Source organism: Nicotiana tabacum, chromosome 22, assembly GCF_000715075.1.
Source record: "Nicotiana tabacum cultivar K326 chromosome 22, ASM71507v2, whole genome shotgun sequence".
Lineage (NCBI taxonomy): Eukaryota > Viridiplantae > Streptophyta > Magnoliopsida > Solanales > Solanaceae > Nicotiana > Nicotiana tabacum.
The window spans coordinates 75,492,135-75,515,371 of NC_134101.1; the positions used below are offsets into that span (position 1 = coordinate 75,492,135).

At 34.7% G+C, this 23,237-nt stretch overlaps 2 protein-coding genes and 1 pseudogene across 2 annotated transcripts; all 3 read left to right on the forward strand.

The window, feature by feature from the left end:
• The first annotated feature begins 1,773 nt into the window (after positions 1–1,773).
• LOC107821902 (large ribosomal subunit protein uL29m-like) lies at positions 1,774–9,867 on the forward strand (annotated as a pseudogene).
• A 2,197-nt stretch (positions 9,868–12,064) lies between these two features.
• Positions 12,065–14,363, forward strand: LOC107821901 (uncharacterized). The gene is made up of 4 exons (XM_075242947.1): positions 12,065–12,214; positions 12,277–12,940; positions 13,055–14,107; positions 14,215–14,363. The coding sequence occupies exons 1-4, from the start codon at positions 12,065–12,067 to the stop codon at positions 14,361–14,363; spliced, it is 2,016 nt and encodes a 671-aa protein (XP_075099048.1).
• Positions 14,364–18,068: 3,705 nt separating this feature from the next.
• On the forward strand, positions 18,069–20,418 carry LOC107821905 (uncharacterized). Its single transcript, XM_016648362.2, has one exon. It carries the CDS (start codon positions 18,217–18,219, stop codon positions 20,182–20,184), a length of 1,968 nt encoding a protein of 655 aa, XP_016503848.2. The 5' UTR covers positions 18,069–18,216; the 3' UTR covers positions 20,185–20,418.
• Positions 20,419–23,237: the final 2,819 nt, after the last annotated feature.

A 23,237-nucleotide genomic window follows, 5' to 3' on the forward strand; every position in this document is an offset into this window, starting at 1 on the left:
CTAAAACTAGTGCCGAAACCTATCAAATCAATCGGAATGATGTCAAATTTTGCACGCAAGTCCCAAATAACATATCGAAGTTGTTCCAACTCTCAGAATCGCATTCCGATCCGGATATCAAAAAGTCCACTTCCGATCCAAATATCCAAAAATTCGACTTTCGCCATTTCAAGCCTAAATCAGCTACAGACCTCAGATTCACAGTCCGGACACGCTCCTAAGTCCAAAATCACCCAACAGAGCTAACGGAACCGATAGAACTCCATTCTGGAGTCGTCTTCACACAGTTCCGACTATGGTCAAAATCCTAAGATTTAAGCTTCCGTTTTAGGGACTAAGTGTCCCAAATCACTCTGAATCACGTGGTAATTGAATTCAACCACACACGCAAGTCAATACACATAATACGAAGCTGCTCAGGGCCTTATGCCGCCGGGCGGGACTTAAATTCTCAAAATGACCGGCCAAGTCATTACAGTTTCTTGGTCCCGAAGTACCATATCTTAGTGCAATTGGTGCACTAATGTATCTTTCTAACATTACAAGGTGTGACATAACTTTTTCAGTTAATGTCTTAACAAGATATAGCTTTGCTCCTACAAGGAGACATTGTAATGGAATCAAACACATATTGCGGTATCTAAAAGGGACTGCCGATATGAGATTATTTTATGGCAAAGATTGCAGTCCCGATCTTGTTGGTTATGCCGATGCTGGGTATTTATATGACCCACACAAGGCTCGATCTCAAACAGGCTATGTGTTTACATATGGAGGCACTGTGATATCTTGGCGATTGACTAAGCAATCAATCGTGGCTACTTCATCTAATCATGCTGAGATAATTGTTATTCATGAAGCAAGTCGAGAATGTATATGGTTGAGGTCTATAATACACCTTATTCGAGACAAATGTGATTTGATGTGTGATAAACTACCCACAATTTTGTATGAAGATAATGCAGCATGCATAACCCAATTGAATGGAGGATTCATAAAGGGGATAGGACAAAACAAATTTACCAAAGTTATTTTTCACACATGATCTTCAAAAGAATGGTGATATCAATGTACAACAGATCCGTTCAAGTGATAATATGGCTGATCTGTTCACCAAAACTCTACCGACGTCAACCTTCAAGAATTAGTGTACAAGATTGGGATGCGAAGGCTCAAGGATATGAATTGATGCTTTCATCGGGGGGAGTTAATACGCGTTGTACTCTTTTTTCCTTACAAGATTTTGTCCCACTGGATTTTTCTTGCAAGGTTTTTAACGAGGCAACCAAAAGACGTATTTCTAAACATGTGTACTCTTTTTTCTTCACTAGAATTTTTTCCCATGAGGTTTTTTCCTAATAAGGTTTTAACGAGGCACATTATCTATGGACATCCAAGGGGAAGTATTATAAGAAAAATTAAATTATGGTGGATGTTTACTCTTCCTCCATGATCTTCTCAAATGCTTAATGATATATTCAATGACATATTTTTATGCTTAATGACATATTCAATGACATATTTTTCTTCACTTTTCATGCATATATAGAGGTCTTGTAATAAATAAGAAAATACACACAATTGAAGAAGAAAATATCTTCCTTCTCTATCTCAATTTCTTGTTCATGTTTTACTAAATTACTTTTATTTCATAACAACATGTCTTGTTCATGTTTTACTAAATTGCTTTTATTTTATAACAAACCTATTATTTATTGGTTAAAAAGTTATTATTTGACTTGTTGGTGCAATAAGCTTTCTAATTTTGTATATTCAAGTTAGAAGAGAAAATATAAGACAGCGGGCTCAAACTTTCATTTGTTTTGTATTTGCTCCATTAGAACACCCTATATTACTTCTCAACAAAAGCCCTTTTATCAGTGAATTCGAATCGCCTACATTTCAACAGGTACCTTGCACTCCCTCTCACTACTCCATGTAATTCTCTGCATTTCTTACATTACTAATATGCTTTGCAATTACACATGGATCGCTTCTAGTTTCCTTAAAAACTGAATTGTGTTCGACAAAATTCCTCTTAGGAAATCATTTCCACCGAGTTATTGGAGTTTCTCCCTTTTCTTTTCTTTTCTTTATTCTTGTGTTCTTGTTTTTGGGGTCTAATCATAGATCATTTACAGTATATATCTTTAAGCAGTGTAGACTCAGTCATGCTTGCTGCTAGACTTTTTGGGAGAACATTGTTGGCTGCGGCAAAATCAGAGAGTTCAGCTGCTGCTGCTACTTCTGCTGCTACAACTAAGGTTACTAATCCACTTGAGCAGTTCTTTGAAGTTGATAGAATGACTCATGACGATAAACCTGTTGTTTACGGTAAAATCCTTTACCTTTCACTGTGGAATTGCTTCCCTGTTAGCCTGATTGGATTTGCTTTATCTTTTTTTTTTATACCATTTTTATTGCTTGTATCGCTGAGACTAGGGGTGTTCATAAAAATCCGAAAAACCGAACCAAACCGACCAAAAAAACCGATACTTTTTAGGTTTGGTTTGGTTTGGTTTTGGTTTTGAATTTTAAAAATCGATCAAATTTGGTTTGGTTTTGGTTTTAATAAAAAAATAACTGAAAAAACCGAACCAAACCGACTATAAAAGCAACTATTTAAATTTATTATTATACCTATATATATGTATATTTTTATATAAAATTTCTAAAATTTTATGGTACATATTAGTCATTTGTATTTTTAGTCTAGTTCTTTGCTATTATAATAATCTAATTCTTTGCCTTTACATTCTAGTTTGATTGACAGTTTTCTTTTACCTAGTACAAGAATTTATTTCATGTTAAAAATAATCGATTTTTAATTGAGTACTTAAATTATTAATCACCACTTGATTCAATTATCATCAATATATCTTGAAAATGATAGATTTCTCAAAGAGCATTTGATTTAATAGTGTTACATTGAAAATGTAGTCGCCGAAATATGCGTTTGGTAGTGTATGTCTCATATTTAAGAAACAAACCGATAAATAACCGAAAAAACCGAAAAACCGACAAAAACCGAATCGATAAAAAACCGACTCAATTGGTTTGGTTTGGTTCCAATATTTGAAAAACCGACTTACTTGGTTTGATTTCTTTTTAGGGAAAAACCGACCCAAACCGAACCATGATCACCCCTAGTTGAGACTGTGCAAGGTTAAAGTACATTGATTTTCTTGATAAAAACGGTTACTTATGGTGCTGGAAGTATTAATATGGTATAAGTATGATTTGATTGCTAAATTTAAGATCATAGCATTGCAGCTGTGAAAATAGGCTTTGGTTTCAACTCTAAGTGGAATGTTTTGATATGCTTCCTGGCATAAGTCGTGTAGGATCAATATATTCGTGTGTTGTTGGAGAAATGACGACTGTTTCAACTGAAGGGAGTGTGCACAATGCTGTCAATGATATATTTTCTCCAGCTTAGGGTTAGAGGTCACTAAAAGGCTAAATTGGTGATAAATGCATGAAGAAAATAGTGTATAAACATTCATTTTTGATGAATCCTGTTCTACATTTTCTGCATTGTATCCCAGGACCTTTTTCTTCTTTTTTTTTCTTTTTTTTTTCCTTTTTACTGTTGTGCAATTTTCCTCATGGAAGTTCGAAAGAAAAGAATTTCCTTTTTGGAGATTGGGAATCTTTGGCTGTCTTTAATCTTAATTGAATGCTTATATTGTTGAAATTTAATGGTGACGGTTGTCTCAACATTGGAGTAATCGGGTATAAATGATATTATGTTCCTGTGAATGATGTTGTTAGCATTCCATATCAGAACATAATCTAGTAATTTCCTCTTTTTAGAAGTGGGGGTTGAATCTCATACTGGGGTATGGTCTAGGGGATGAAAGTGCCTCATGGGTTAGGGTCTTGTAGGTAAACACATGATTTGATATTGAGGTTCTTATTGCTGATAGACTGTTTGAATAAGTTAGTGCTTAAGTTATAGATCTATTTTAGAAGGCACAGGTTTTTGCATGAGTCCTATATCTGACAGGCTAAAGCTTAAAACATAATCAGGTCGAAGTTGGAAGGCTTCTGAACTGCGTCTGAAGTCTTGGGATGATCTTCAAAAGTTATGGTAAAGAAGAACATGTTAATGACTCAACGCCAGATGCTTCATGCTCAGAACTTGAGGTTTCCAAATCCTGAGCGTATTTCCAAGGTAAAAGTTAGTTTCTTTAATTAGCTCTTTCCACAATATTTTGATAATTTTACCTCTCCACTTTCAATTGTTTGTTTATTTTCTCAATTTCTCTGAAGTTGGATGAATCAATTTTCTGTCCCCCCCCCCCCCCCCGTTTGAAGCTGTGTACATGGACTCTGTTATGGTATTTGTTATTCTATTTACTTTTTTATTTGGAAGAATATGCACAAAGTAGATATACCCGTGCCATACTCATTCTATGAGTGTACATCTAGGAAACTGAATGAGCCATGTACATAAACAAATCTCTTTTAGTGCTGTCCACAAAGTAGAAAATAGCTGGCCTCCAAGCTAACCTACTGTTTAGTGTCCCTTAATTTGGTTGTAGTTGTAAACACATGACTTCTTTTTTTGGTCTCGCCTTCTCTGTCTTCACATGTGGGTTGGCATTGCTTGAATAGTCAAGTAGAACTTAGTATGAGGATGGTTGTCTTTCTTGATTCCAGAATATACTATGTGCTAGAGATGGTATGTCTTCCACTCTGGGCACAACTACTTGGCAGTTCTCTTAGCTCCACTGTCTACACCATCACGACAAGTCTTCTAGCTGCAGATTGTATCCACTGTAAGCATTTAGGAGAAGTACTTGCCGAAAATGCCAAAATCTAGTGACAACCTGGTGTTCTTGAAACTGCGTATGCACATATTCTCTGCTGCGCTCTACTGTTATTTTAGGGAATAGACCTTTTCCAATATTGTCTGTTAAATACATTGGCGGCTTGAATCTTCACAGATTAGGAGAGTAAAGAATGACCTCAGAACAAGTACTAAGTATTAGGGACGAAGAAGCCTCTCTCTCTATCCCATTTTTCCTAGAGGGATAAGGAAAAAATGCAAGTTATGGTTAGCAATAAAACCGAAGATACTGGTTTAGGTGAAAATACATGAGTATACATTTTCTGCACTAAGGAATGGTTGACTATATATTACTTGTGGGTGAAACAACAAAATGAGTCCCTGGCGCAAACTATGGTTGCTTTTTAAAAAAAAAATGTAGTTGGGATGATTTGAGGCTTGTTCTTGCTTTGACAAAATAAAAAATATCTCGGAATACGAATGCTACAACTGCAGAAATGGATGATTAGAAGTTCATAAATGCATCTATACTTTGCATGACTAAATGAAGAGGATAGTTGACAGAACGAAACCAAATGACTTATTTCACTACATGCTTTAAACCACTCAATATTAAATATTAAAATGGAAAGTTTGGAATTCTCAAACTTTTCAATCAAAATGGGTTTATCCTCTTTATTAATCATCCACAGTATGTATGCACTCAAGTAAATTTCAGCTTTTGATTACTAATTTCTTGTTATATGCATTTTTGGCATTATACTGTAAGTCAATCTATTGGTAAGCAAGCTTAGCATCTTAACTTCTGAAACAAGGTATCATGCTTTAATGGCAGTTATAATCATTATGGGGATTAGGGTTATTTTTTAAAGGAGCAATTTAGTTGCGTTCCAGAGGTTTTATATCTTATTATATCAAAATCCGATACTTGGTCAACCGATTAGGCTTACTGATGGTTGTTTGTTGTTAACTCGATTGCAGGAATTCAACAAGGTATTCGAAGATCGAACAGATGTTCAGGAGTTATAGAGAACTCGAGAAGTCCAGTTATGGAATTGTAAAGAAGTGTAAAGAGAGAGAGAGAGAGAGAGAGTTAGAGAGAAATGTAATAATTCTGATTATGATTTGTAACTATGAATTACAATGCTATATAAGAATTGAGAGTTGAGTACTGTTTATTACAACTGAAGGAATCTTTCTCTAACTGCTTTCTCTAACTACCTAACTAACTTCAGCTAACCCCTAACTAACTTTTAACTACCAAGCTGACGTGACGTTGAACTGGATTGTTATTGAGCTTATTGTGTATTTTGTATATCAATACTCCCTCTTGCAGAAGATCCTTGACCACAAGGATCAAAGTGAGGGAACCTAATCTTCAAGGCATTAAAGAACTCCCACGTAGCACTATCAACTGGCAGCCTTGCCCATTTAACCAAAACATGAGCAACAACCTTATTTCCCTTCTTTATCATCCTTCTCTGCATAATAGATTATGGCTCAGAGCAATGAGGACTAGCAATGTCATTGGTAGGGGGTAAGTAACTTGTGTAGGTAACTCATAGCATTTTTTTAGGAGAGAAACATGCACAGTAGGGTGTATTTTAACTGATTGTGGGAATAAGAGGGTGTATGCCACATGGCCTACTTTCTTAGCAATCTAGAAGGGTCCATAATATTTGGAAGCCAATTTGTGGAAAGGTTGTGATGTAATGGTCACTTTTGTGTAAGGTTGAGCCTTGAAGTATACCCAATCTCCCACTTCAAAATTCCTGTCACTTCTATGATTGTCAGCTTGTTGTTTCATCCTGAGTTGAGCTCTCAATAGGTGATGCTGCAATAATTGGAGCTTCATCTCCCTATTAAGGAAGGTGTTATCAACCTCAGTGGAAGCTGATTCTCCTGGTAAATAGGGCAAGTGAAGTGGTGGTGGCCTGCCATAAAGTGCCTCATAAGGTGTAGTTCTTATGGCAGTGTGGAAGGAAGTGTTATGCCAATACTCAGCCATGTGAAAATAGGAATACCAATCTGTGGCTTCTTCAGAGCAGAAACATCTTAGATATGTCTCTAAGCACCTATTTAGGAGCTCAGTTTGGCCATCTGATTGAGGATGATAAGTTGTTGGATTGTTTAATTGAACTCCCTGAATTGCAAATAACTCCTGCAAAAATGTGCTTAAAAATACTGCATCTCTGTCACTCACTATGGAATGTGGTAGTCCATGTAGTTTGTATATGACCTCCATGAATACCTTAGCCACAGACTGAGCAGTATAGGGATGTTTCAAAGGGCTAAAATGACCATATTTACTCAATCTATCCACTATGACTAAGATGACTTCATATCCATGGGATTTATGAAGGCCATATATGAAATCCATACTGATTTGAGACCAAACTACCTCAGGAATAGGGAGTGGTTGCAAAAGGCCAGGGTAGGCTGCCAAATCAGCTTTATTTCTCTGGCAAATATCACACCCTTGAACAAAGAGCTTGACATCTTCTTTGATCCCCTTCCAGTAGAATAATGACAGAATCCTCTTAAGTGTTGCTTCTATGCCACAGTGACCACCTTGAGGGGTAGAATGTCATAATGATATAATATTCCGTCTAAGCCGAGGGTTCTTTCCAATTACTAGCTTCCCCTTCTTTCTCAACTGATTGTGAGTCCATGAAAATTGATTGTGACTAGCTGGATTGGTCTGCAATTGTCCAATGAGGGTCTTCAAATCATCATCTGTATTCCAGCTGTCAAAGATAGCCTGCAGCAGCTCTGAACTAGTCGTGGAGATTACTAAAGAGAATAACTCAGCTCCAGGTATCATAGATAGGGCATCTGTTACTTTATTTTCCACCCCTCTTGTATTCAATAACATTATCAAAAGGCATCAACTTTGTTAGCCACATAAGCTGAAAATTTGTGTGTAGTTTTTGCTCCATTAGGAACTTAAAGGCCTTCTAATCAGTTCTTATAATAAATTTCTGACCAAGTAGGTATTGGGACCATTTTGTGACAGCATAAACAATAGCTAAAAGTTCTCTATCATAAATTGAGAGGGCAGCATGTCTAGGAGAGAGTGCTTTGCTGATAAAAAGCAATATGATGTCTCTGTTGCATTAAAACAACCCATATACCATGTCCACTTGAATCACTTTCAATTATAAAGGTCTTGTTAGCATCAGGCAATGCCAAACCTGGAGCCTGAATCAATGCAGTCTTCAACTGTTCAAAGGCTTCTGAAGCAGCAAGTGACCATTTGAAATTATCTTTCTTGAGAAGGTCAGTTAGTGGCTTGCTAATGGTATCAAACCCTCTGATAAAACTCTTGTAGTAACTAGCTAGCCCAGAGAATCCTCTAAGTTGTTTAACATTAGTAGGCAAGGGCCACTCCTTCACAACTTCTACCTTTTGAGGATCTGTTGAAACCCCTTCAGCAGTAATAAAATGCCCAAATAGTCTATCTTTTGAACCCCAAAGAAACATTTGCTATGCTTAGCAAATAGTTGATGCTTCTTCGTTTCTCCAAAAACAGACTTCAAATGTAACAGATGGTCATCCATATTGCTGCTATATATTAGTAAGTCATCCTTCCTAAGGAACTTCTGGAAAACTGAGTTAATTAATCCTTGAAAAGTTGTTGGGGCATTTGACAACCTAAAGGGCATTATTAAATACTCATAATGACCAGCATAAGTTCTAAAAACAGTCTTTGGTATATCCTCAACTGCCATCCTTAGTTGATGATAACCAGACCTTAAGTCTATCTTTGAGAAGATTTTAGATTCTCCTAGTTCATCCGGTAGATCTTCCACAATAGGAATAGGAAATTTGATTTTTAACTGTCTGCTTGTTCAAATCCCTATAATCGACACACAGCCTCCAAGTACCATCTTTCTTTCCAACCAAACTACATGTGCAACAAAAGGGCTGCTACTTGGCTGGATAATACCTTGATCTAGCATCTGTTTTACTAAGGTTTTAATAACATCCTTCTTGACTGAGGGATATTTATATGGTCTTTTTGTTTATAGGTTCAGTTCCAGCTTGAAGAATAATCCTATGATCAAACACTCCTCTAGATGGTGGCAATTGTGTAGGTTCTTTGAACAACTCCCTCAACTCAGAGCACACTTTCTCATTATCATCTTTGTGAGAATGACATTCAGGTTAGGAAGTCAATGTGCCGAATCAAGCACGTGCTTACTGAGAGAGCAATCGATGAACAAGATCCAAGGAGGTCTGCTGAGATGAAGAGGATGATAAATGCTCAATGATCTTCTTAAACTCTCTTGACATCAGTGGCGATGCAACCTTTTTAAACTTTTTTTTGTTAATAGGATAGCTTTTCGTTTCTGTTAGGCGTTAGCACAGGTGCAGGATGGTCACTAGTTTGCCATTCACTTATTGAATAGAGAAAGTTCTGATGTGGAACTGATGAACTATGTAACTAGGGTACAATGGACATGGCAATTCTGTTTTATAATTATTTGGAGTTCGGAAATAAACGCCTCATTTTGCTACTCACATCCCTTTCTATCTTTCTCTATGTGGGCGCGTAAATTCTTTTTAGCTAAGTTACTCGGACTTGGCAATTTGGGTGCCATATCCGTGTCGACACGACACTGACACGGGTAAGGGTGTGGGATCTGGGTCGGATCCGGTCAAACGAGATCGGGTGTGTTAACCAAACTTTTGGAATTTTTTTTGAGAATTGATTTCCCTAAGTAAAGATTTGAAGAGATGGAAAACGAAATACCTTCCATTACACTGCTATGTAGTAATTTATACTAGTCCTTTTGAAGCTTTTTGTCTTGATCAATCTTCTTGTTCATGCTGCAGATTTCTGAAATTAAGAGTTATAATATTTTTTTAGGGCAGAGAAGTTGAAGATGGGTGGTGGACTACTGGACTGAGCTTATTTGGAAGGCCCGGGTCTTGTTCTACTGGAAAAAAGCAGAAACATGGAAAAAATTTTGTTGGGGAAAAAGAAGAAGACAGTGATGCAGAGAATAAGGAAGAAGAAGACTTAGACCAGACAAAGAAAAAGACAGGAATGAAGAGAATAAGGAAAAAGAAGACTTTAGACTAATTAGGAATTGACTACTTTATTACTAGTTGATATGTATATGTTTGCTAATATTCTGCCGAGATAGACATTACATATAATATGTCTTCAATAGTTTTTTGTTTATAAAAATTACAGTTTTAATTGTACCAAAAATAGTTATAGTTTTAATCAAAATAATAAATAATTATTTAATTGTAAACTAAATATAATTGTATATGCTTTAAAGACACATATTTTTATCTGAGTAAACTTCATATATATTAAATAAGTATATGCTCTAAATAAATAAATTTTATTAATTTACCTAATTATACTATTTATAAATATTTTCTTTCTCAAAGAAACGGGGGATAATTTCTAAATTAATTATTAGCATGTAAATTTTTTGACAAATTACGTTCTCGCGAAGATCATGAAAATTTATAAATTGTACATAATAGAATTGACCCTTTAGTTCTCCACTATATGCTATGTTGTGACACATATTTTAAGACTAATTATAAATTACATGATTTGAGAATGAGCTAAAATAATTTTAAAAAATGATAAAGAAGAATATTCTTATATTATATTTGATTAGCACCACCAATTAATATTGAGTTATCGAAATACTTGAAATATAATTAATTATTCATGGTTAATGTTATATAGCTTTCAAACAAATCACATTAATTGACTAGAGAACTCTTCTTGTTAGATCATTTGATTCTTCCTATCAAATACAAGTTATGAACTATCAAAATACTTGAAATCTAAATAGATGTTTGATTGGAAATAACAATTGACTTTATCTCACTAATTTGACCGATAACAAGATATATCCACTATCGTATTAGGGATCCCTCTTGTTAGATTGTTTGATTCTTTCTATCAATACAAGTTCTAGAATATCGAAATACTTTAGAAATATGACAAAGAAGAATATTAGCGAATTTTAGAAAATAAACAAAGAATGAGAGAACTTAATAACACTTAATTTATACAATTAATATTGAGCTATTGAAATGCTTGAAATATAATTAATTATTCATGATTAAGGTTATATAGCTTTCAGACAAATCACATTAATCGACTAGAATAGAAAACTCTTCTTGTTAGATTATTTGAGTCTTCCTATCAATACAAGTTATGAACTATCGAAATACTTGAAATCTAAATATATGTTTGATTGGAAATAATGATTGACTTTGTCTGACTAATTTGACCGATAACAAGATATATCCACTATCATTTTAGGGATCCCGTCTTGTTTGATTGTTTGATTCTTTCTATCAATACAAGTTCTAGAATATCGAGCTAATTAATATTGAGCAATTGAAATACTTGAAATATAATTAATTATTCATGATTAAGGTTATATAGCTTTCAGACAAATCACATTAATCGACTAGAGTAGGAAACTCTTCTTGTTAGATCATTTGAGTCTTCCTATCAATACAAGTTATGAACTATCGAAATACTTGAAATCTAAATATATGTTTAATTGAAAATAACGATTGACTTTGTTTGACTAATTTGACCGATAACAAGATATATCCACTATCATATTAGGGATCCCGTCTTGTTAGATTGTTTGATTCTTTCTATCAATACAAGTTCTAGAATATCAAGCTAATTAATATTGATCTATTGAAATACTTGAAATATAATTAATTATTCATGATTAAGGTTATATAGCTTTCAGACAAATCACATTAATCGACTAATTTAATCAATAATAAAATACACACAATATCATATGTAATTAAATAATGTTTAAGGTTATATGATTTTGGGGTTTGAGGTTTTAGTTTTGGAGTTTAGGGTTTGGAGTTTGATTAATAATTATATTTCTATTAAAATTAAAAAATATTTCCAAATTAAAATGATAAAACTAAATGGTACAAACATCATTTAATGCAATATTTTACTATCCCATGAAAAGTGACGTGAATTATCTTGTCCAAAAAGTGAATTATCATCATAAACTCCACCCATCATAATACCTTTTTGTTTATTTAATGAATTATTTGTCCAATAAGTCTATTGTCATCGTAAACTCCCCATCTCCCCATCAGAATATCTTTTTTCTCATTGAATGAATTTTCTTGTCCAAGAACATAGACAAACAAGCCATTTTCACTCTCTCTTCTTCATCTCGACTTTCTTTGAATCCATAGCCGAAAAATTTTAGAATTTTTCTTCACCCAATATCCCTTAAAATGGCTTCATCAACAGCTGTGAAACAAAAAGGAAAAGGCATTTCAAGACCAACAAAAAGTATTGCATCAGATTTTGATGACAAACCCTTATGGAATCATGTTAAAGTTCTTCAGTTCCTCCTAATGGAGGTGGAAACAGAGTGTGGTCTTGTAATTTTTGCAATAAACAAGTTAGTGGTTCATATTCTAAAGTTAAAGCACATCTTCTAAAGATCTCTGGTCATGGCGTTGCTATATGCAAAGAGATTACTCATGAAGTATGTGCAACAATGAAGATCGAGAACGAAGAAGCTGAAAAGAAAAAAACTGACGCACAACTGAATGCAAGAAAAAAGGCAGATTATGTATCTCTACCGGAAGGCTTAGACTTATCACAACTGAAAAAAAGAAAAAGTTCAAATGGTGGAGCACTAGAGAAATCTTTTAACATTTGTAACAGAAACATTGCCGACAAGTTGGCGGCTCGTATGTTCTACGCATCAGGTTTATTATTTAACCTTGCAACTTCTCCTTACTATAAAAAATATTCGGAGTTTTTGGCAGTAAATTCTTTGCCTGGTTATGTTCCGCCAACTTTTAATAGATTAAGAACAACTCTTTTGGCCCAAGAAAAGGCTCATATTAATAGAAAACTACAACCTATTAAAGATACATGGAAAAGAAAAGGATTGTCGATTTGTTCGGATGGATGGTCAGATATTAAAAGGCGACCATTGATAAATATAATGGGAGCATCTAGTGGCAGACCAATATTCTTAAAATCAATCAATTCAAGTGGGATTATTAAGGATGGTGAATATATTGCTAAGTTATTTATTAAAGCCATAGAAGATGTCGATGCAGAGAATGTTGTCCAAGTTATCACTGATAATGCAGGTAATATGAAGCTTGCCGGTTCTATTGTTGAGCAAACTTTTTCGCACATATTTTGGACACCATGTGTTATTCATTGTTTGAATCTTGCTTTAAAAAGTATGTGTCAACCTTCAGAAAAATCAACTCACTTTAAAAATTGTGAATGGATATTAAAGTTGATTGGTCAAGTGAGTAGCTTAAAGAATTTTGTGGTGAATTACGACATGGCGCTTGCCATTTTCCAAAAGTATTCAGAGTTATCTTTGTTGAAAGTTGCGGAAACAAGATTTGCTTCCCATATTATTATGACTTCTCGTATTCATAGAGTTAAATCGTCATTGGAAAAAATGGTGATGGATGACGAATGGAAGAATTATAAAGGAGATAAAGTAATTAAAGCTAAAGCGCGCGAAATAAAATCTCTTGTGATGGATGATGAATGGTGGGATACTATTGAATACTTGTTGAGGTGTACGGAGCCAATTGTATCCATGCTTAGAAGTGTCGACCTTGATTGTCCAAAATTGTACCTTATTTACGACATGTGGGATACAATGATTGAAAAGGTGAAGGTGATTGTATTTGAGCATGAGGGAAAAGATCTTATTACCGGCCAATCGAATTTTTTTGCTACAATTCAAGGAATTCTTGTGGCAAGGTGGAATAAGAGTAATACTCCATTGCATTGCATGTCACATTCATTGGTTCCAAAATATTATCATGAGTCATGGCTTAAAGGTGAAAGCAACGGATTAAGAAGACTTGCTCCTAATGAAGATATAGAGATTTCACAAAATAGGCTCAAATGCTTTCAAAGATATTTCAAGGATTCAAATGATTTAAAGAAAGCTTCTTTGGAGTATGGGGAATTTTGTTGTGGGAATGGTTACTTTGGTGAGCCTCATGTAATTGATGCTATGGGGTATGAGGAGCCTTTATCTTGGTGGGCTAACCATGGTGTAAATGCTCCACTTTTACAAAATCTTGCTTACAAATTGCTTTCCCATACAGCTTCTTTATCTTGTTGCGAGAGAAATTGGAGTACTTTTTCATTGATTCATAACATCAAGAGAAACAAGCTAGCTACTTCTAGAGCCGAAGATTTAGTTTTTATCCATTATAATCTTTGCTTGCTCTCTCGAAGAAAGGAAAAGTATACAAGTGGTCCAAGCAAATATTGGGATTTAGGTATATCCGTATACATACATATCCATAATTTGATATTTCTTGAGTAATTTCTTTAGCATGATAAGTTCCTTTCACAATCTTCTAAATTTATTTTGGTGTTGTTTTAGGTGGGGATTATTTTAATATTGATGAAAGTATCAATGATCTAGTTGAATTGTCAATAGACGAACCTCAACTAGAAGGAGTCTTCTTTGAAGAGGAAGTTCAAGATTTGCAAGAAGTTGACATTGAAGAGATTGAGGAAGATGACCTTTGAATAGAATGTACTCATGCACAATGTTTCAAGTGACAAGTCTAGCGTAGTTTAAATGTGTATGCTATGTACTTATTTTTTGTCTATGAACTTGTGAACTTACAATTTCTGTAAGACTTTTTGGTGGTCATTTGAGTAACTTAATTTGAATAGCTAATTATTTAAAACTTTTGAATAGTGACTCTTGAATATATGTTAGTCTATTTAGTTCTAAGTTCTAACTTCCAAAGGTATGTTTCATTTCTTTTGTATCTCTAAATCTCTTTATAACTTTTATTTGTTATATTTTAACAAGTTTATAATAACTTATTTTAATACTTTGTTGTGCGAGTTGTAGGAAAATTAATGAATCATGCCATTTTGGAGAGTGTCTATGTGTCTGCCTACAACTTGAAAACTAAATGACTCAATTACTACACTTTACAAGGCACAAGTTACACGTAAGTTTTCCATATAATCTCTCATAATTATGCATATCTCTATAACTATATTTCTAGATTTTTAATTTATTTTTGCCGAATCTTCGCACCCGTACCCGTACCTAGATCCGTATCCTCGAATCCTAAAATTTAGATCATGAAGGATTCGACCTTTGGATCCGCACCCGTGTTGGACACCTGCACCCGAGTCCGAGTAACTTAGCTTTTTAGTGCTACTACACTCTCAGAGAATCTCATTTACTTCGGTAAAAATCCGATTTTTTTGGATTTTTGGATTTGGGATTGGATGTTAGATTTGGTACTTCGGAAATCAAAAAATTTTATACCTTATATGCAGGCGCGGAGCTAGCCCATCGATTACGGATTCGGCAGAACCCAACCGCTTTCATCCAATCCATGTATTTGTCTTAAAAATTCATTGAATATGTGCAAATTATTAATTTAGAACCCAATAACTTAAAATGATTAGAACCCGAACCAATAACCTTCAAATCCTGATCCCGCCTATGCTTTTATGGTACTATCTATTAGACATTAGTCCATTGCATTATTAGTATCTCAATTGCATTTCCTGGATAATGGTTTCAGTACTTGCATGCATACTTTATTTGGATGATTGCGGTGAGAATGATGAACTATTAAGGCAATTTAACATGAATACTACTTTATTTGGATGTTCTTTTTTGTAAAGAAGAAGCATCATCATCATCTCAACTTATAGGATCAAAACTGAAAATCCAAAATATTCAAACTGATTAATCCGAAACCAAACTTAAAAAATCCGATCCAATCCAAGCTTATTTTGGATTGGATTTGGATTGTCATTTCTTCGATCGAAAATTGCAAGCAAAATTTTTATATCCTGTGTACAACACACATTTCAGAAAGCCACCGAGAGACTCCATTAGTTTTCTTAAATTATTATTTTGTAATATATTTTACATAACCGACATACATCTCTCAATAATTATATTATTAATATTATATGATTTTTATATATATCCAGAGACCTCATCAGTATACTTAGCGGGCATTTGGACATAAAAATTTTGGAAAAAAGCGAACTTTTTTTTAAGTAAAAATGATATTTGAAAATTAGAGTTGTGTTTGGACATGAATATAATTTGGAGTTGTTTTTGAATTTTTGTGAGTGGTTTGAAGTGAAAACTTTGAAAAATAGTTTTATGGAGTTTTTTAAATTTTCGAAAAATTCGAAAATTCAACTTCAAGTGAATTTTAAAATTTTCATGGTCAAACACTGATTCCGAAAAAAATAATTTTTTTTTCCAAAAAAGTAAAAAAAAAAAATTGTGGCCAAACGGCATAGATAGCTACTTGAGAGTCTCCATTGGTTAGGTTTTATGGAGGAACGATTTTTCTATATATCTTGTACCAACGAAATTTTGTAGGTAACGCCTGGTAACTGATGGTATTTCCCCAGTAATCCTCATCGATGAAGAGTTAACACGAACATGTGCGCCTATTTTGTTTTTGGTGGTGGAGCTTATTCATATTTAAGGTATTCTGAATTTCATCTACTATCGACATGGATAACTGATTTTCCTTTCAATTTCCGGAAACTCAAACAAACATCTTCATAAATAAAGAAGTTTTAGTTGAGTTTCGGTAACTTCTTATTAATTAAGTAATACCAAACCAAATTAAGGGTATGTTTGGTTTGAAGAAAAATATTTTTTAATTTTTTCATAGTTAGTTGGCTTAAATATTTTTCCTATCAAAAGAAGAAAAATATTTTCCACAACTCTTCTTAATTTTCCCCACCCTATTCCGCATTCCCGCCAACCCTCCACACCTCACCCCATCCCTACCCCATCCTCACCACACCCACCCCTGCCTTAAATAAAAATATTATTAAAAGTACTTTTTTTTCATGTTGTAGATAGAATACTTTTTTTTTTCATTTCAACAAAATGAATATTTTTTTTCATGATGTAAAAAAAATATTTCTTTCATTTCAACAAAAAAAAAATATTTTCTTTTCATGATATAAAAAAAATATTTTCTTTCATTTCAACAAAATGATGTAGTAAAAAGTATTTTCTTTCATTTTAACGAAAAAGTACTTTCTTTTTATGATGTAAAAAAAAAAATTTCTTTCAATTCAACAAAAAAGTACTTACTTTTTATGATGTAGAAAAAGTATTTTCTTTCATTTCAACAAAATGATGTAGTAAAAAGTAGTTTCTTTCATTTCAACAAAATGAGTATTTTCTTTTCATGATGTGAAAAAAGTATTTTCTTTCATTTTAACAAAATGAGTACTTTTTTTTTCTCCATGTTGTAGAAAGAGTACTTTTTTTTTCAACCAAAAAAGAGTATTTTCTTTTTAGTTATGTAACACAAATTTCAACGTTGTTTTTGCGTGAAAAAGTAAAATATTACATTAGTCCCTTTGAGTTTATGTGAATTTTTTAAAAGAATGATTAAATTATTGAAAAAAAATAGAGTACTGAAAACATTGTGTATTTGGGGCTAGGGTGGGAATAAGGAAAGTAGCATAAAAATTTATTGTCCTAAAAGATATTTTCTACTCACTAAGCAAACACTAGAAAATATTTTCTGGAAAACCCTTTTTACTCACCAACCAAACAATGAAAAATAAGTGATAAAATCACTCATTTTCCAAGAAAACATGAAAACATTTTCCATGGAAAATATTTTCCTTCATGCCAAACACACTCTACACGTTACTAACTTTTAACTTAAATACCAAATTATATCAAATCAAGGCACATATTGATGTTTTAGAAATTAATTTAATTTTTCAGTCCGATTTGTTATTCAGTTAATGTTGGATACCCAACTTATAAGAATTTTATTATGGGAAAAAAACTTATACTCCCTCCGTTTCAATTTATGTGAACCCATTTGTCTGCATACGGAGTTTAAGAAAAAAGAGAAAACTTTTGAACTTGTGGTGTAAAATGAGTCACATATATTTTGTGTGATCATAAATCATTGCATAAAGGTAAATTATTTTTAAATAAGGAAATGATTCATTTTTCTTAGCACAGACTAAAAAGTAAATTGGTTCAGATAAATTAAAATTTTGTTCATTTATTTCTTACTAATTAATTCATTCAATCTCCACCAACCTATCTCCTCGATTCCCGAGCCCTCCTAAATTTGAATTCAAATAAAGATTTCTACCAATAAATGAGTGCCACGTCCCTGGTTTGGCGTTGGGGGTATTAGCCCAAAGTCCATTTCAAAACCTCAGAAAAACCCTAGCAAATTCACGACTTTTTGAAATTTGTACGCATTTTCTCTGAGCCGTAGGAAACAAAACCCTAGAAAAACTCTTCACCTCTCAATCAATCTTCTTATCTCATTTTCCAAAAACCAAAACCCACCACAAAAACTCTTTAGCCAAAACCCAAAAAAATACACTCACAATGGCCAAAAAGAAGGCAGCCCCCCACACCCACCAGACTGAAGAGGGAAAGGAAAAGCAGCAGCAGGAGGTGAAAGAACACAATCACTCCGCAGCCATGGAAGAGGCTTCTGAGAAACTTGAAAGCCTAAAGAGCCTCAATAACATGCTTCTCAAGGAGACCATTGAGAAACGGCAACAGGTGGACTCACTCGCGCACGCTAAAAGCTCTCTGGAATCGGAACTCAAAAGGTCTTACTCGGAGAAGGACGAGTTGAAGGCCCAGTTGACTCGGCTGAATGAAGATGTTGTTCAGTTGGAGATTGACAAGAATCTGGTGTCCGTGTTTGTCGCTGTGCAGGTTGGTTACCATGCTGAGGTGGCTGAGAAGGAGAGGGAGGGGTTTCACAAACAGAATGATGCGGTTATGAAGAAACTTGAGAGTTTAGAGTTAGAAATGAGTGATCTTATGAAGGAGAAGGGTGAGATTGAGAAGGCGAGGATTGAAAAGGAGAATGAGATTGAAAGCCTTAAGAAGAAACTGAATGCTATTGCATATGAGGTTGCCCGTGAGAGAAATGTTTCGGAGGAGATTCGTAAGGAAAAGGATGAAATGAAAACGAAACTTGATGCTCAAATAGAGGAAGCAAATGGGTTGAGTGTGAAGTTGGTTGAAACTGAGAAAAGAGAGAAGGGAATTGAACTAGCAGCTGGGAAATTAAGTGTTGAATGCAAAGCCCTTTTGGAGGAAATCAAGGACAGAGAAAGCAAGATTAAGTCGATGCTGACAGAGAAGGAATTAGTTGAGAAAATGTTGTTTGATTCGAATAAGGAGATTGATGAGCTGAGAGGACAGATTGATGTGATTGTTAGGGAAAAAGAAGGGATTGAAGGGGAGAGAAAGGGCGAAGCGAAGAAGAGCAGGGAGTTGCAGAACACAGTCACTGGTCTCAATGAGACTGTGCTGAGTTTGCAAAAGGAGCAGGCAAAATTGCGTGAAAATTTGGCTGAGTTAGAGAACAAGTGTGTGGAAGGATCGAGGAAGGAAGAGGAGATGGAGAAGAAGATTAATGAACTTGTGAAGGGAAACAATGAGAAAGAGAGCAGAGTTGAGAGTTTGATTGAAGAAAAGGGCTTTGTTGAGAAGGAATTGGACAAGGCATTGAAGCAGTTAGATGAAGAGAAGAAGAAGATCGAGCAAACTGTAACAGAGAAGAATGAGATGGAAGAGGCAAAAGTTGGGAGGGATGCTGAAATTGTTGAATTGCAGAAACAATTAGTTGAATTCAAGGATGTTATTTCTGAATTAGAGATGTCCTGCAATGGTCAAGAAGAGAAAGTGAAGAATTTGGAATCTGAAGTTGGGAAGTATAGGGCTGCATTCGAGCGAGTTGCACTTGAGAAGGATGAGATACAAAAGTGTTTTGATGATGAGAAACAGGATGTCATGAACTTGAAGAAACAGATTGAAGAAATGGAGAAACACATTCAAGAAATCGTTAAGGAGGTTGAACGAACCAAGGCTGATTACCTCAATGTGGTTGGAGAAAAGAAAGAGATGGAAACTCGATGCCAAGTGTTGAACAAGGAAATTGCTTATGTGCAAACTTCACTTGGCGAAGCACAGAAGGAAATCAGTGATATGCAGTGCAAGGTTGTATTGGCAAACAGTAGTTCCGAGGAAATCTTGAATGCTTTGAGGACTGTTGCAGGTTCAATCTGCTCGAATGATCAAGGAGCAAATGGCAATGTACTTCGTGAAAAACAAATGAATGAGGAAGATGTCAAGCCTTATGAAGCAGAGTTGGAGGCCATCACGAATGCAATCAAGAGTAAAGAGAACAAAGTAGATGAGATGAAGAGACAGGTTGAGTTCCTACAGCTTTCGGTAGCACAAGCACAAAAGAAGAAGAATTTTTGGACCATGTTATCTTCTGCAACAACACTTTTTGCTGCAATTTCTCTTGCATATGTTGCTCGTGGCCATTGAATGAGGGAGTCATTTAGTTTTATCCAAACTGCTAACCGCAAGTTCCAAGAAAGGATTTCAGTTTTGGTCCCATAGTTTAACCTGTTAAGGAACATGGGCAGGTTTTTGTAATGCTGGTATCATGGCCTGACATGATATTTGACTGCTGTTAGATTTTTTCAATGTCATACTTAACAATCTATGACCACGTTCTTTCATGCTTCCATAGGAAATAATATGAAATCCTTTACTTTACTATCTCCGTATTCAGATTGCCATTCAGTTTTCCTGGATTTATCTTTGCTTAGTATGAATCATGAATCCATTTGCTGTTCGTCCGTGTTCTTTTTATGTGTGTTTTCTTTAGGGTGTTATTTAAAGGAAGACTACTGGAAACAACAAGATAGAGATAAGGTCTGCGTACACACTACCCCTCCCCAGACCCCGGGGTGTGGGGATAATACTGGGTATGTTGTTGTTGTTGTTATTTAAAGGAAGAAGCTCCAATCATAAGAGATTGTGTAAATGGTTGTGAGCTTTAGAAAACTCACGATATGATTGTTCTGTTAGAAACTTCATTGTGACAAACAAAGGTTTAAAAGCTTAAAAAGCATCGATTTTATGTCAGATACAAAAAGAAAATCGATGAAACATCATGAATGTATAACTCTGTTTGGTTTCAGGATTTCAATATTTATTTCCCTAGTGTTTGCTTTCAGGTTCTGAATTTTTCGTTTCCATTTGCTTATTGATTATAGCTATTACTGAAGGACCTAAATGCTACTTAGCTTTCAAATTTCACACCCATTTTGGAGGTGAGAAATCAACAGCACTTTTGACTAAAGAGGTACGTGCATAGGATGAAAGGAAAGCTGCAGAAGTTTCAATTCACATGGTCTGGTGGGATCTAAGAGGTAGTTGCAGAGGATGAAAGGGAAGCTGCAGAAATTTCATTCCACATTTCCTGGTGGTTTTAAGGGTGTGTTCTACTTTCAATGCATCACCATCTACTCATTTGAAAGCTTTCTATGCATTATATTTCTCCTTTCTGGGTTAATCTGGTAGTTGGAAGCATGAAAAATGAGAAGTTGGAAGATCTGGACGATTCAAGAAATGTGAATAATCATAGTGTAGCTTTATATTCTGAAAGTACTGGAGTGACCAACATACATTCAGAAGATGAGAAAGTAATTGACAATAAAAGTATACTGAAGTTAGATGCACTTTATGCTGCAAGAGACTTCTTTTTAGAAATGTAATATGTGCTGCAACAGACTTCTTCCAGGGTACAACTGACTACTGAACAGGAAGAGTAAGAGACTTCTTCCTATGTCCTTTTAACAGAAACGAACTTGATCTTTTAATTACATTGCATATAAAATGTTAACAGAAGGGAAGTGGACGATGAGGTCACTTGGAAAAGTTTTACCCTTATTTGTGGAAACGCTGGAGTGGTATCTCTTTATGTTGTTGCATACTCAGTACTTCTAAATGCATTTTGTAAAGCTGGTGTATTGATTGTCAGAGTAGTTTCTTTAGGACTATTCTTCCCTTCTTTTGCATCTTTAATGCCTACATTTTTTTGACATGTACTTTTATGCCTACATCTGAACGGAAATTCAACTGATACATGATATACTAAAGACATGTGGTTTCATTTTTTTGCCTAAAAGGTTTATGTTGATGCTGTAGCTGTGACAAGCTAAATGAAATCAGAGAAGTTGTTAATATGGGTATTTATAAGCTGAATCAGTTTGGAACACTCTGGTGGATTGACTCCAATGCTGCAACTGATTTCTATTTAGGAAGGCTGCAACATCTATAGTGCCAGTGATCTTGTCGAACAAATAGCTGCAACTTCCACAGCTGCATATTTAATTATTTAGTCTGTTATGTATTTGCAAATGGATTTGAGCTATTCAAACCCCATGCTTAATAACAATATTCATGTTACAAAAAGAAGCAAGGAGAAATGCATCTATAAGTTCTATGTGGTGGAAGTCGCACCCAAGGGTGTGGCCTAGTGGTCAATGAAGTGGGTGAGAACCATGAGGTCTCAAGTTCAAATCCCAGCGGAGGCAAATACTAGGTGATTTCTTCCTGTCTATCCAAGCCTTGGTAGATAGAGTTACCTGGTACCTGTTGCTGGTGGGAGGTGGCAGGTATCCCGTGGAATTAGTCGAGGTGCGCGCAAGCTGTCCCGGACACCACGGTTATCAAAAAAAAAAAAAAAGCGTGGTGGAAGTCATAATTCTGATGCTTTCACTATGGACATGGATGAACATGATTCTTCTTTTGTGGGTGAATTGCAGCAACTAACAAGAGAAGGTGAATTAGTGGTGGGAGGTTAATGTTAATTAACTCGTCTATTCTAACTGTTAATGTTAATTTTTATTCCATAAAGCTATTTATTTCTTCCTAATTTATTAAGTTTCCTACTCCCCATTGTAACTTCATCTTCATAAGTCCCTGTTTGACTATAGATTTTCAAAATAAAATTGAAAATATTTTTTGTTTATGAAATATAATCATGTTTTGGGAAAAAAAACTTTAAAAATTTTCAAGTTCCCAAAAACTGATTTAGGACATTTTTTGGGTGAAATTTTTTCTTCCATTCACAAAACTTCAATTTTTCTTCAAATAAAATGCATACCCAAACCCAACTTCAACTTTCAAAAATTATTTTTCAACACAATTTCAAAAACTCTTTTTTCAAGTTTCGGTAAGGATTGTTTAAATAAATAGAGGGAGAGAAAGCAACAATTAAACAAGATTTGGAAAGTCATTGGAAGGACAAGTAAGGACAACATTTTGTTGAATGTTCTCCTACTACCAACTTATTCTTCCCCATCGTATTATTATTATTTTATTATCATAAATAAATGGCAACTTCGACATAGGCAAATGTTTTACCCTTTAATCATGAACCTGGCCGCCAAATTACATATCTGCCCCCCTATGATGATGGTAAATTGTCCTTTTTGCTCTTCTGCGTACAGAAGCAGAAGAGACAATTGGATGAATCTGATGCCAATCGAATTCGAATAATAAGAAAGAAATAGAGTTGCTTTCTT